The 16,173-nt window shown below is 40.0% G+C and overlaps 1 protein-coding gene across 5 annotated transcripts in view; it reads right to left on the reverse strand.

Moving 5' to 3' along the window:
* Positions 1-11,742: 11,742 nt before the first annotated feature.
* Positions 11,743-16,173, reverse strand: part of LOC123756149 (uncharacterized) — a 123,489-nt gene continuing 119,058 nt past the window's right edge. For all 5 annotated transcript variants that reach the window (XM_069336554.1, XM_069336555.1, XM_069336553.1 and 2 more), the window contains one exon: positions 11,743-12,202. In XM_069336554.1, the coding sequence (XP_069192655.1) occupies positions 12,165-12,202 (38 nt within the window). In that variant the 3' untranslated portion in view covers positions 11,743-12,164. The remainder of the gene's footprint in view (positions 12,203-16,173) is intronic.

Below are 16,173 nucleotides of genomic sequence, written 5' to 3' on the forward strand. Positions count from 1 at the left end.
GATATTGGATCTCCAACACTTATGTTTAGCCATACGGCTAGCCCTATGGCCACAGCACTCACCTTCCAAAGCAAAAGACTGAGGTATATTCCAGCACTATGCCTCTTCCAGGCTGCCTGCTTACAGCGCACATCCTGAGCACAGTCTGCATTACACCGAGGAACACACTTCCACACACCACAAGAGTCACAGTAAGGAACAGAGCGGACTGCAGTGTCCAGTATGGCATTATGTAAAGGAGACAGCAGCATGAGGGGGAGAGATCAGATGGGCAGGGAAGAGAAGCATGGAGAGAGAAGAGATTCCAGTGTATTTTATCAAACTGCCACCGAAGAGGAGAGAGGAGAGCAGAAGGAAAAGAAACAAGGATGAAAAAATTATCACTATTATGAGTGCCATCAAGGACTCTCCAAGCCTCGTAGATACAGGTAAATAGGAGGAGGAGCAGCAGAGAATGGTCGATGTAGGAAAGAGTGCGAAAGCTGACATGAGTCGACTTGCCAGAATTCAGAAGAGACAAAGGAGAAGGGCAAAAGGTTCCAGAACGCGGCCTTGGAAATTTGTAAGCGACGTCGCCACAGAGGGTGTAACCACAGTTAAAATCACCCAATCACAGGCTCTGGCAATGAGAATAAAAAGATCCTTGAGACCAGGACACCCTATCAGAACATGAGGGAGATACTGTATATGGAATACCAGGAATCTTCCTTTCCAGGTGGGCAAGGTTTGCCCTTTTCCTTCTCCCATCCCTTGCATCCGGCTCCAAAACATCTGAGGGTCATACTGCATGTATAACCCTGCCTTGACCCACCTTGCCTTAGCATGTATAATCCTGCCTTATTCCACCCAACCTTGTGAGAGAAGGCAGGGTGGGACTTTAGCTGATGCAATGAGCTGGGGTGAACAGAAATCTCTTCTAGACTGGTCAGGGTCACCACACAAAGGGCAAATGGACATCTCTCTTCTGCACTTCAAGAAACTTTGTCCATAATATCCAACATCTGTTGCAGATGTATAGAGCAGGAATGTATTCCTGACTTGGGAGGGGGGGGGGGTGTTGGTGGCCTTGGTCCACACCCCCTCGTTCTTCCCCTGCTGTGGTACACCCTGAATGTAGCATCGGGCACTGGCAAGAAATATGGAAAAGGGAAGGGTCCCACCATCAAAAATGATCTTAACTATGATCACATAAGTTATCAGTATGATCACACACAACCCCTAAGGGATTGATTTAATGTTAATGATGACGAGTGAACATGTTAACCTGGAGGACAGAATAATTCTGGGCCTTGAGGATATATTGAGCATCCTCAGGCAGTTATTTGAGTTCACTAGCTCCAGTCACAACATGGTACAGACTCCCAATGCTGACATTTAATTATACATTTTTGAAAAGAGAAACTGGTCTCACCAATGCAAAACAAAGTAGCTAGGCAGGTAGTTGCCTCCTGAAAAGGCTGCAATGATGCATGTTCCATTCAGGATGGGGTTAAAAATACAGATATCTATAGTCAACAGGGTGCTTATGCATGTGCAAATATATCAGGGCATGTACGTTCAACATGACAAACATGAAAATACTTAGGCCGTGTAGTGGAGGCCAAATTGATAATGGAATGTAGCAGTGTTTGAAGGAATCGTGTGTGTTTGAGAGCGATGATGGCATTGTGATTCCCCATTAAGGGGATGAAAGGCGCAACTGTCATAACAAAAGATGGAGCCACACAACAGGGTAGTCACCACTGGGCACTTGGAGCTCAACCCTACCAAGGAAGAAAGGATCCATTAGAGTAGATAAAAGCAGCAGCTTGGTTCAAGCCCAATGTAGCCAGGGATACAGAGCCTGATCTTCAATCACTTTCAGACTCGGTCTGGTCATCCTCCCCACAAGCCTGTGTTTGATAATTCGTTTTAGTTACCTTGCATCACTGTTTCCAAAGTTTGGGCTCCATAATCAAGGAATACCAACTACCACCCAGCAAGCAAGGCTGAACGCTGACCATTACATGAAGGAGTAAGCCGTCACAAGAAGGGGCGGGCCCCCCCTATTTAACATGGGAATCCTACTGCATCGTATATCTCCTACACTGGTTCAATGACCTCTTTCTCCCGTCTGGACACCCAAATAGCCTTCAAGGGACAGCCGTTTAAGGGCGACTCTTCCAGTGGGATGTCCGGTGATGAAAACCAGAACTGAGGTAACCTCACCAGCCCTAGGGAGTACTGTACAGTGGCACCTCCATTTACGAATTTAATCCATTTCCACAGACAGTTCCTAACCCAAAAATTCATGACCCGAAACAAATTTTCCTAAACGAAATAATGTAAATTGAATTAATCCGTTCTACACTTCCAAAAATTTTAACTTCAAATACATTTCATACCTAATTCACACAAATATTTAGTACTATAGTATGTACAAGTTACAGCTTACCTTTACTGATGACTCTTGTTGGCGTATGGAAGATGGTGAGGCAGGGGGAAGGAGAGGTGTTAAGTGTTTGGAAGGGGAGTCCCCTTCCATTATAACATCAGGTACTGATGATTTCTCTAGGGTACTCTCTCGCCTAGTTTTGCAGGAATACCACTGGGAACTTGTTTGGCTCACTGCTTGCTTGTCTTACTAAGAATATGTCTAAAGACATTTGTTTTTCCCTACAATATAACATTTGTCTGTAGTGAGACTTCACATTGTCTTTCATAAGGTCAATGAAATGGCCGGCTAAAGCTTTATCTCAGCGAGTCTTTTCAGCAAAACTTTTCAGTTCTTCCCATACTGCACACATTTTCTTTAATAATGAGGAAGAGACAACCTCTACTTCTTCCTCCTCCCTTGAAGATTTGTTGTACTGCCTAGCTAGTTCAACAACCCATATACAGAGCACCACTTGGTTTCCGAACCCCTTGGAGAAAAGACCCGTCGGTTAACATGTAAGTTCGTATACAAGAAATGGAGGAGAAAAATATAAAAAATTCATGTCAAAACTCTAGGGGAAAAATCGACAGGTTCATAACGTAAATGCGACCATATTTTGTTTGTACTCACCAATAATTGAAGTCTTGATCCACTTATGTTGATGATCGATGTTGATGAAGCATAGTTATTTACATGGAAGAGGTGGGTGGTGGATGTTGGTGGTGTTGGGTTGACTGGGTCAACATGCGATGAGTCAGGTGCAGGTGATGCAATGCGAGCTTTCTTGGAAGCCATTGCAAAAGACTCTGTAATTGACATTTGTTTCATTCCCTTGACTTTTGTTTTTAAAAACTTCATATACAAATTGTACCGAGTCATCATGTCCTTAATTTCAAACTCGCTGTTACTCGTGTCCATAAATGCCAGAATGTCTTAAAAATTTTCTGAATTTTTTCCATATTACATTTTTCCTTTAACGTTTCTTCATCCTCTTCCTCTCCATCTTCTTCATTGCACTCTTCTGGCTTTTTTTTTTGCTGTACTTACTAATTCTATAATTTCATCATCAGTCATGTTTCGATTGTTTGGGGCTTCTTCATCAAAATCTATCCATCTATGTCATCTTCTATTGTTTCAGTCACCAGTTCTGCTCTCAGCTCAGGGGACTTAATCCCCTTGACATTGGCTAGGAGTTCCACTCTTAATTTTTTCCTCTCGCTAACTTTCTTCACCGCAAATCCTTCAAAATCTGCCTCCTCATCTTCCTCAGGAAACAGACTTGACGTGGGCCAAAGTTTTTTCCAACCATTTCTTAGTGTTGTCTGCTTTACCTCATTCCATGCACTAGTAATAGTCCAGATAGCTGACTTTATTGTGAAGACTTTATAAAAGTCCTTAATTGTTCCAAGCTGATTATTAAGACGTCTGGCAAACATCCTCTTGTTGTGGTGTTTAAGGTTCTTAACACTTTCGCGCTCTCGGCGCTCAAAAAAAATCAATACCCCAGATGCTTTCGGCACTTCGCGCGCCTACGCGGTAAGACCGAAAAGTGTACACTCTTTTGACTGTCCTGACAATAATTGAAGGCGCACGTATTTAAATTTGGTATCACTGTGTTTGCAATGAAATTGTCTATAAGAGCATACCTATAAAATGCCGCCCAAGCATAAGGAGTATCAACACCAAATAAAAAACTATGCAGATCACTCGACGAGAGCGCCAAACAGCAACAAAATGTTTCCACTCTCTTAATGGTTGCGAAGCCTACAGTTGTCTTACATCGCTAATTTTGGTATCATTGGAATCGCAATAAAATTCTCTACACGGACATATGCATATGAATGTTTAATATAGGTAATTGCCCACCCGCAAGAGTGTGTGAAGTGGAGAGTAGTTAGCCGCGAGCGCACTAGCGAAAACACAGGGGGGAAATCATGCTTGGAAAGTTTATACGTTTCCTGACCCTACTTTTCTATGTACGTATTTCTTTTTTATACCAATGTGTTCACAATAAAATTTTCTATAAGATGAACTGTATAACATTTGTACAAAGCATGTGTAAGAGAAGCGCCAAATATAGAACCACGTCGCTCAGTATGCGTTCGCGGCAGAAACGAACGCATTGTTTTCGTTCGTTTGATGTTTGTCATGTTTATACTTGTTGAAACATTTTATAATTTGTATGACAGTGATCGCAGTAAAATTCCCTACACAGACATATACATAACACATACAAATATTTCCCACGTGTTGGATATATCAACGGCTAAAGGGAACCCACTGCCACACGCTCACCACACCCCCAAACATACTTTGTGTATTTTTTTTTTTACTCATAGAAGTTTATGTGATATAATATTCATTCTGGTACCAAAAAATTCGCAAATAAATTCTCTACAAAACAAAAGTATCCCCATCCATTTCGGTTAAAAAATGGAATTTATAGAAATATTTTTACGATGGACGAGAAAAGTAGGCTGTTATGCGGAATCGTAAGAAAAAACGGCGACGAGTTACAGTGGTACCTCGGAATGCGATTGTCCCTGTATGCGAGGTTTTCGGAAGGCGAGGTGTATTTACTCCAAAAATTTTTCTCGGAAGGCGATGGTTACTTCGGGAGGCGAGTTTGGACGCGTGTTTGTTGATACGCGTACAGCCGACCTAGCGCGTGGTGGTTCGGCGATCGTCGCCCCTCCGCCCCTCAGTTTATTATTGTCTCGCGCTCAGTGACTACCCCCACATCAATTCTTCTCGCGGATTTTCAGTGTTTTGTTGGATTTTTGGTGATTTGTCTATACAATTTGTTATTATATATCTCACCATGGGTCTCAAGAAAGCCAGTGGTAAGGATAAAGGCCAGAAAGCTCATGTGAGGATGACAATAGAGGAGAAACAAGAGATCATTCGGAAGCATGAGAACGGTACACGTGTTGTTGAACTATGTAGGCAGTACAACAAAGCCACATCAACAATATGCACTATACTTAAGAAGAAAAATGAGATTATGGGTGCTAAAGTGGCAAAAGGAGTAAGAACATTAACGGCACAAAGACCACAAATACTTGAAGAAGTGGAAAAGTTGTTATTAATTTGGATACACGACAAGGAGTTGAGGGGTGATAATGTTTCGGAGGCCATTATTTGTGAGAAAGCCAGGGTGTTGCACGAAGACCTTCTAAAGAATACCCCTGCAACGAGTGATGCAGATAAGAAAGAGTTTAAGGCAAGCAGGGGCTGGTTTGAAAAATTTAGAAAGAGAAGTGGTATCCATAGTGTTACAAGGCATGGGGTTATGTGATGTGATTATGGAAGGGGACTCCCCTTCCAAACAGTAACTCCTCTCCTCCTCCCCCCTCCTCCTCACCATCTTCCATACGCCTACAGCACTCGACAGCAAGGTAAGTAATAACTGGAACACAGTTTTGTAGGTTTATTTAGATGAATTAGGTAAATTAGGTATAAAAATTTAATTTGAGGTGGGGTTTTTGGGGTAGTCAGGAACGGATTAATTCATTTCCCTTTATTTCTTATGGGGAAATTAACTTCGGAATGCGAGTTTTCGGAAGGCGAGGCGTCTCCAGGAACGGATTAAACTCTTATTCTGAGGTATGCCTGTATCTCTAATCTAAAGCGCGAAAGTGTTAATTATTCCTTGATCCATGGGTTGGATCACTGAAGTTGTATTGGGTGGCAAGAACGTTCCAATAATATTGCCATTTACAAGCTCATCACCTCGTGGATGCGTTGAACTTTTATTTAGCAACAGCACAACTTTGCTGTTTTGCGGGAGACCAACACTTTTCAGGTGCTCCTTCACCTCGGGTACAAAGTTCTTATTAAACCACTCGACAAATATTACCCGAGACATCCACGCACTTGGCTGGTCCTTATAAATCACAGGGAGGCACCTGGCTGACTTTAAAGCCCTGGGTTTATTACTAATTCAATCAAGTAATTTTAATTTGTGTGTGCCAGCTGCATTTGCACAGCACAACAAAGAAATTCTGTTTGTTCTGTTTATAACCATCTGAAGGATCGTCCTCACCACTATGAGCCATCATGTCTGTGGGTAGCATACGCCAGTACAAACTCTGTCTCATCAGCATTATAAATTTGCTCTGGAGATAAATTTTGTTCCTGTACCATCTCCACAAATTTACTTACATACTCATCAGCACCAACAATATCAGCAGATTGTCTTTCACCATGCACTTTAATGAACCTAATGCCATGACGGGTTTTAAATCTTCTGAACCATCCATCACTGTATACACACTTTTGAGTAATTTTCATTGCTTGGTGAAATTCACGCATCTTTTCCACGAGCAGCCAGCCTGCCACTGGCTTCTTCGTCACCTCACATCTCTGTTTGTACCACTCCCACACTGCGTTATCAACACACTCCACTTTTGCTTTACTTACTACCTTTCTATTTTGTATTGCCTTATCACTTTCACTTCTAGAGAAATAGTAAAAAAATGATAGGCTTAGCCTTAAAAAGATCAAGAACAGTACTTTTACTAATGCAATTAAAATTACAATTAAAATTATAATTAACACTTTCCGGCTCTTGGCGAATGTAAAAAAAACAACCGTAAGTGCTCCCGGCGTTTTGCCGCGTAAGCGTAAAAACAAAAATGTGTATACTCTTTTTACTCTCATGACCTTAGTTCTCGAGCTACGTATTTCATTTTGGTACCAACGTGTTCGCAATAAAATTCTCTAGAAGAACATCAGTAAAAAAAGTCACGAAACGTATAGGGATACCAGCACCAAATAAATAACTACGAAGATGACTCGCCGTGAGCGCCCAACAGCAACAAAATGTTTTTACTCTTGGGATTGTTATCACCTCCACACTTGTCCTACAGCGTTAATTTTGGTATCAATGGACTCGCAATGAAATTCCCAACACAGTGATGTGAATATAAGCGTAGAATAATGATTGCGGCCCGCCCGCAAGAGTGTGGGAAGTGGTGAAATTGTTACCCGGTGACGGGACGACGCACGGCGCTTTGAAAGTTTATACTTATTTCATTCTCATGACATTATTATTCTATGTACGTCATTCATTTTTGTGTCAATGTGTTCGCAATAGAATGTTCTATGAGCCCATAGGTAAAAAAGATCAACAAAGCGTAAGATAGAATAGCGCCAAATATAAAACAACGCTGGAACATATCAGTGAGAGTCAAACACACACGAAATGTTTTTACTTTTGTTATGTTTGTGAACCTTTCATGAACTTATTGTACCATGCAGCCTATTGGTGAGAAAGAGAGCCTCATGGCGCGCAGTTTGAAACAAACCCAAAGTAAATCGGATAAAAATTGAATTTTATACAAATATTTTAAAAGAGCACATAAGTTTATGTCCACTATGCGGGAGCGGGTAGGCGACAGGACGCCGGGGTGTGTCCTCATCCCGCGAAAGTGTTAAATTCAGCGCACACGACACTTCTCGGGACACCGCTCTCCACTTTCTTAATTATTTCAACTTTCTTCTCAAATGTCATCACTGACCTCTTTCTTTTATGTAACCCGTTTGTAGATGCTTTCACTGACACTATGCGTGCATTTGGAGTCGACATGCTGATATGTAAAACAAAGTCACAGAATGAACACTCCAGTCTTGTGACAAATTCAAACAATGGGAACAATAGGCCATGAATCTGTGACGTCACAGGTTTGCCCACTGACTGTCAGGCGGCGCCTGACACAGTCAGTGGGCAAACTAAACCATCTCCCACCCACCCACCACCATGGGCCGGCACGACGCTTGGCAGACCTCTTCCTCACCCGAACTTGGTTCATGTAGGGTAACCCCAACCCCAGCCGGCTTGAAGCTTGGCGGACTACTTCCTACCTGAACTTAGTTCGTGTAGCGTGGCTCCCAACCCCAATCGGGAAACTGGAAGTTTCGGATAACTAAAGTTCGGGAACCAAGTGGTGCTCTGTACCATTTTCATGTTAACAAATGATGTCTTGTTTTTCCTCTAAGGTCATCCTCACATGTGTTTTCTTAGGTTGAACCTTACCACTGACTTTTTTGGGTCCCATGGTGTGGTATATAATAATTACTTTTATGTTTAGAAACCAAAAAAAGCTGAAAACAATTAAATTCTTTACATAGAATTCAAGCGCGATCGTCACTAAGCGAGAGCCACTGGCAAACTGAAACACGAGCAACCGTGCCACAAGGAAGCACACGCTCGGTCGCCCATACGCGTATCAACAAACTACATAACTCGAGGCAAAGTTCATAACCCGATTCAAATTTTACTTAGAAATTGGGCTCGAACCCGAAAAATTCATAAAGAGGGGCATTCGTAAGATGAGGTGTCACTGTAGTATATATGCACCCTCATCATAGCAAGACATAGCTCTAGAGGAAGTCGCAGGTACAATGCCTGGAGAGGGGCAGTAGAGGGAGCTGAGGCAACCCTACTGACCACAGGGAGTTGTACACGAGTCCTCTCACCATTACAAGAAGTAAAACTCTCGAGAGGGGCTTTCCAAGTGAAGGCCAATAATAATAATAATTAATAATACAGTAATAATAAAAAAAGAGAAGATTCATACAAGAATCATTGATCTAACTCAGTCATTCATTTTTAATAACATGCCTACAAGAAAGACTTACTAAAATATACGAACTATATCTATATATGTATGTATGTATGTATGTATGTATGTATGTATGTATGTATGTATGTATGTATGTATATATATGTATATATATGTATATATATATGTATATATATATGTATATATATGTGTATATATATATATATATATATATATATATATATATATATATATATATATATATATATATATATATATATATATATATATATATATATATATATATATATATGTCGTACCTAGTAGCCAGAACGCACTTCTCAGCCTACTATGCAAGGCCCGATTTGCCTAATAAGCCAAGTTTTTCTGAATTAATATATTTTCTCTAATTTTTTTCTTATGAAATGATAAAGCTACCCATTTCATTACGTATGAGGTCCATTTTTCTTAATTGGAGTTAAAATTAACGTAGATATATGTCCGAACCTAACCAACCCTACCTAACCTATCTTTATATGTTACGTTGGGTTAGGTAGCCGAAAACGTTAGGTTAGGTTAGGTAGGTTAGGTAGTCGAAAAAACATTAATTCATGAAAACTAGGCTTATTAGGCAAATCGGACCTTGCATAGTAAGCTGAGAAGTGCGTTCTGGCTACTAGGTACGACATATATATATATATATACACAGTGGTGCCTCGATTAACGAATTTAATCCATTCCGGCACCGAGCTCGTCATGTGAAACACTTGTCTTGCGAAACAACAACACTGTCGTCGAAGGCATTCGAGAACCAGTGGGAATGCTAGGAAGCACCAGTGTGGTTTGCTCGTTAATCGAGCGAAAACTCGTCAATCGAGACGAATTTTCTTCGAGTGGCTCACTCGTTACTTGAAATGTTTGTAACTGGATTCGCTCGTCATTCGAGGTCCCACTCTCTCTCTCTCTGTTTGTGTGTCTGTGTGTGTGTGTGTGTGTGTGTGTGTGTGTGTGTGTGTAATTAACTAAGTGTAATTACCTAAGTGTAGTTACAGGATGAGAGCTACGCTCGTGGTGTCCCGTCTTCCCAGCACTCTTTGTCATATAACGCTTTGAAACTACTGACGGTCTTGGCCTCCACCACCTTCTCACTTAACTTGTTCCAACCGTCTACCACTCTATTTGCGAAGGTGAATTTTCTTATATTTCTTCGGCATCTGTGTTTAGCTAGTTTAAATCTATGACCTCTTGTTCTTGAAATTCCAGGTCTCAGGAAGTCTTCCCTGTCGATTTTATCAATTCCTGTAACTATTTTGTATGTAGTGATCATATCACCTCTTTTTCTTCTGTCTTCTAGTTTTGGCATATTTAATGCTTCTAACCTCTCCTCGTAGCTCTTGCCCTTCAGTTCTGGGAGCCACTTAGTAGCATGTCTTTGCACCTTTTCCAGTTTGTTGATGTGCTTCTTAAGATATGGGCACCACACAACAGCTGCATATTCTAGCTTTGGCCTAACAAAAGTCATGAACAATTTCTTTAGTATATCGCCATCCATGTATTTAAATGCAATTCTGAAGTTAGAAAGCATAGCATAGGCTCCTTGCACAATATTCTTTATGTGGTCCTCAGGTGATAGTTTTCTATCTAGAACCACTCCTAGATCTCTTTCTTTATCAGAATTCTTTAAAGATTTCTCACATAATATATAGGTTGTGTGGGGTCTATGTTCTCCTATTCCACATTCCATAACATGACATTTATTAACATTAAATTCCATTTGCCAAGTGGTGCTCCATATACTTATTTTGTCCAGGTCTTCTTGAAGGGCATGACAGTCATCTAAATTTCTTATCCTTCCTATTATCTTAGCATCATCAGCAAACATGTTCATATAATTCTGTATACCAACTGGTAGATCATTTATGTACACAATAAACATCACTGGTGCAAGAACTGAACCCTGTGGTACTCCACTTGTGACATTTCTCCATTCTGATACATTGCCTCTGATTACTGCCCTCATTTTTCTATCAGTCAGAAAATTTTTCATCCATGATAGAAGCTTACCTGTCACCCCTCCAATATTTTCCAGTTTCCAGAACAACCTCTTATGTGGAACTCTGTCGAAAGCCTTTTTTAGGTCCAGATAGATGCAGTCAACCCAACCATCTCTTTCCTGTAATATCTCTGTGGCTCGATCATAGAAACTGAGTAAATTCGATACTGTGTGTGTGTGTGTGTGTGTGTGTGTGTGTGTGTGTGTGTGTGTGTGTGTGTGTGTGTGTGTGTGTGTGTAATTAAAATAAAATAAAAATTATATATATATATATATATATATATATATATATATATATATATATATATATATATATATATATATATATATATATATATAATATATATATATATTATATATATATATATATTATATATATATATATATATATATATATATATATAATATATATATTATATATATATATATATTATATATATATATATATATATATATATATATATATATATATATATATATATATATATATATAATATATATATATATTATATATATATATATATTATATATATATATATATATATATATATATATATATATATAATATATATATATATTATATATATATATATATTATATATATATATATATATATATATATATATATATATATATATATATATATATATATATATAATGAAATTTTCAATATTTACAAAATAATAATTAAACTTGGACACATAATAAACAAGTTTACATCCTTAATGTTCTCAATTTACTGAATTCTCTTTATATTTGTACCTAAACAATAAATTTTTGCCATAGTTTATTTGAACTTAAAAGCCATCAATTGATGGTAACACTTCACATCTGAGCTGCTGTATGCTGCTGGCAGGCACATGCTAACACAAAATATTACAATGCCTGCAGTATTATTGACCATGCTTTAGAAACGTTTACAATTAAAAATTATGATATTTTCTTCTAGGTCAAATCCAGTCCTTTGGCAAAACTTGTCATTATCTTCCTTCCTGACTAGGTGTTCTATACGCCTTGCCAATCTTGATGAACAGCTCCCAGACTTCTTTCAACCATGTCTACCATCTGGTTCCAGTCCATTCATGTGTTTATCATCTCACAGATTGAGAAGGCATTTTTAATTTTGTTGTCAACTCTTTGCAGTCTCATCCTGAATACCAGTACATGCTGAAAATTATGAACAAAATATATTTTTACTTAGATAAATTAAAGGAATGTCAAATAGATTAATATTGATTATTGCTGCGAGTGGCAGCTGGTTGATAGTAAACCCCAATATTAAACATGTTAATGATCTAACTCTTTGTGGTCATATTCAATGACACATCTACAACAATGCCTGCTTCCAAAATGTACTAATATACATACATACACACACACACACATACACACATACATACATACATACATACATACATACATACACACACACACATGGAGAAGTCAAAATCTAAACACCACTGTTGAATGTAATGAAATGCCTCCTCCTGGGGGAGCCTCGGTGGCACCGAGATAGCGCCATACACACATCAAATCAGCCTTGGGAGTCCTTAAATACTCTATCATGAGACCAGAAGCCAGAAAACCTGGCTCTTTACAGAGGCACAGGGAGCAGTGGATTTTCCAACAAAACAAACCCCAGAAAGGAAGTGAAGCAAAACAGACATCAAGGTTTAAAGTAAACAAACAAACAAACAATGCAGCAAAATCAGCAAACACTCCATCCAGGTGATAACACCAACAGAGCTGCTCATTGCCGATGTAAATAATAATCAGACTGGAGCCCAAGAAAAAATTCTTCACCAGGAAAGGAGAAAATTGCAGATGAAGATACTGCCCATGGAGCCAAAACAACAAAAACCCCTGCTTCCAGAGGAGAGCATCAAGCATCCCAACCCTACAACAGGAAGCAAGGGCCAAGCAAAGCCTTGAAAAATTAAACAAGAACCTAAGACATGAACAACAACCAAGGAGGCAAAATAAAACAAACACCTAATTCAAAGTTCAAAATGGATCAGGAGGAGAAAGCACAGACTGAAGGTGACAAAATATGCACAAAACAACTTACAAAAAGAGATGGAGCCGTAGAAAGACGCCCAGGTTCAGATACTGAGCCAGAAAGGCGGAAAACTAAGGAACCGGAAGGATCACCCTATCAACATAAGGCTCCAGTCTGGACAAAATTTGGAGCAATAGCTAAACAAGAGGGAATAAATGGAAGAACCCCCACCACGACCAATCCAGCTGAAGGGCATCATCAACGAGAGCTTCGCAATCAAGAAATGGAGCCACTTAGCCAGATCCAAGCCAATATGAAGAGGTCCACTTCCAAAAATAACTTGTAGAGCCAAAAGAAAGACACATAGAAGTTTACTCTGTGGAAATGAAACGCAAACTGTTAAAAAATGAAACGATTGTTCAAAAGAATGTTGAACACATCCCTGTGAACTGCATGGAGAACCAAACCTTGAGAATCCAGAAGAGAAGCGACTTGCTGAGCCCAGCTACAAAAACGAAAGGACCAAAGCAAACCCTCTGCGATTCAGACACCGAGTCATCAGGAAGCAGCTGGAATGGAGCCAGAGAATGGGACCTGGAGGGATATGAACTTGCTGCATGGCCCACCATACTGCCTCAAACTTGTGAGCCATATTGTGCACCTAAAGGATGAACTAACCCATTCACCCTGGGAAGCCTAGGGTAATGCACATCACACAGATCCAACCCTGAGATGAGGCATCCGTAAACATTACAAGCAATAGAGGAGAAAATCCCTAGAACCTGTCACAGAGGTCGAGGGACACCGACCAAGTAATAACCCTACTACACTAGGCAGACCTGAGCCAGTGAGATCACGTGAAAGATCAGACCTGGATGGGAAAAACCATACCTTAAACAGCAAAAACACATAGTATAGCTTATGAGTCTCCATACACGAAGAAAAATTAGGACACCCAGGAAAGATAGGTAATCTAACCATCCCAGACTCCAACCAAAATGCAATGACTGAAAAGAGCTGCAGAGCAGAAACAGATCCAAGATTCCCAAAACTAGAGGAGTGGCTGAGGAACCCCACCATAGTAGGTCCAGGGAGACTACCCAAAGGAAACCAGAAATGCAGGACCAGGAGCCAGCTACCGAGAAACTGACCTCTCTGTATTTCTACCTCACAAAGCAAAAAAAAAAATAGAGGGGGCCAAACACGACAGTGTTTGCCCCCCTCCCCTCATTTTAAATGAGCTGAAGAGAAGTCTGCCATTTCCTTCTGAAAAAAACAGCGTTGAATGTAATGAAACGCCATTTTCTGGGTGAGTCCCAGAGGCTCCCCGGAGCTATCCATGGCTGATATGGATACCCTAACTATTTTGCATCAGTCAATGTGGGTGGAGTTCTAGACCTACCGGGGACCACGAGCCAGAACCTGGCCCCCTCAGAGAGGCACAGGAAGCAATGGCCCATAGAATTGCACATGTGAGTTGGAGCATTCTATATCTGCCATCGACCAGGACAGGCACCCAGAAAGGTAAGCGCCACAAAACGAACCCCTATTCTGGTTAACAACAAAATTCGACAAACGAGTGGACAGAACTCCCCCAGAAAAACGAACTAACAAGCATGATGTCACACGACATCATGCTTGTTAGTTGGAGGGTCAACACTTGCAGGGTCATCATTGGAGGGTCAACACTTGCAGCAGAGGAGCTCCAGCATATTTCAACAATCCTAAGTATTGTAGTACAGGTTGATGGTAGTGAGTGGTGTCCCAGAGAACATAAAGGTATAGTGCTCTTGAAAAATAGGTGAGATAACAGGAAAGTGCTAAGGGAAGTGAAAAATCGGATGAGAAAAAGTTGCCCTAGTGTTTACAGTGCAGAGAAGAACATTCAAGATGGCCACTGGCAAGGGGAAAAACAAAACAGAGCTTGATTTTGAGGGATTCAATGAAGAAAGCATTGATATTAGTAGTCTACATAACAAGTTGGTAAATTTAGATACTATAGTGAACTCTCATGTAGAAATAATTAGTAAATTGAAAGAAAGTAATGACCATTTGAATAGCAAAGTTTTATGTCTTGAGGGTTTAGTGAAAGACTTGCGCAAGGATAAGAATCAATTGGAAACAAATTGCAAAGCCATGGAAGAAGAAAATAAACTCTTAAAAATAGCTTTGGAAGAAGTTAAAGTAAATTTAAACATAAATGACTACAATAGGTTAGGCAAGGAAATTCAACAGGAGAAACAGCTTTTGTCAGCACAGATGGAGGAAGTTACACAGGGAATAGAACAGTGCAAGAAAGATATGCAACTCACTTATGCACAAGTGGCCAAGGAGAAGGAAAAAATAGAAGAAGCAGTAAAGGAAGTCAAACACTGCAGCAACCAAGATAAAACAAACATTAGGCTAGAAGTGAGGAAAGAATTGGCATCTAACCCGAAGTTGTTGCAAAACACAGTTGATCGGAGTAAGTCCCTGATCATTTTTGGCTGCAAAGAAAAGGCGATAACATCTAGGTCAGAAAGAGCTGTAGAAGAAGCTAAAGTAGTAGATAAAATTGTTGGCCTCGTGGAAGGTCTTACAAACAGAGAAAATGTGTGCGACTACAGGAGAATAGGCAGGTACGTAAAAGGGAAAGATCGACCTTTGAGGATCACCCTAAACGGTGCCAAACAGATGGAAGAAGTACTAAGGAATGCTAGAAAATTGCAAAGGGATGAGGATGGGAAAGGGTGGTCGTTAAGACGAGATCTTTCAAAAGAAGATAGAGAGAAGCTGAAACTGAACCTCGCCGAGGCAAAACATTTAAATGAGAGCAGGAATGAAGAAGAAATAAATTATTTTTTCTACAAAGTGATAGGGGTAGGCAAACCAGTAAAGTGGTACATAAAGGCAAACCAACAAAATCAATAGAGAGAGGGGGAGTGAAGAATAAGGAGAGGGGGAACAAGTTCCTGAAGATTGCATACACCAACATAGATGGAGTGAGATCGAAGATACTGGAGTTAAGTGATGTAATACAGCTGCAGACACCAGACATTGTTGCACTCACGGAGACAAAACTTGAAGATGTAATTTTAAATGAGGTCATATTCCCAAGGGGCTACTCAATTTGGAGACGGGACAGAAAAATTAGGAAAGG

Source organism: Procambarus clarkii, chromosome 36, assembly GCF_040958095.1.
Source record: "Procambarus clarkii isolate CNS0578487 chromosome 36, FALCON_Pclarkii_2.0, whole genome shotgun sequence".
Classification (NCBI taxonomy): Eukaryota; Metazoa; Arthropoda; class Malacostraca; order Decapoda; family Cambaridae; genus Procambarus; species Procambarus clarkii.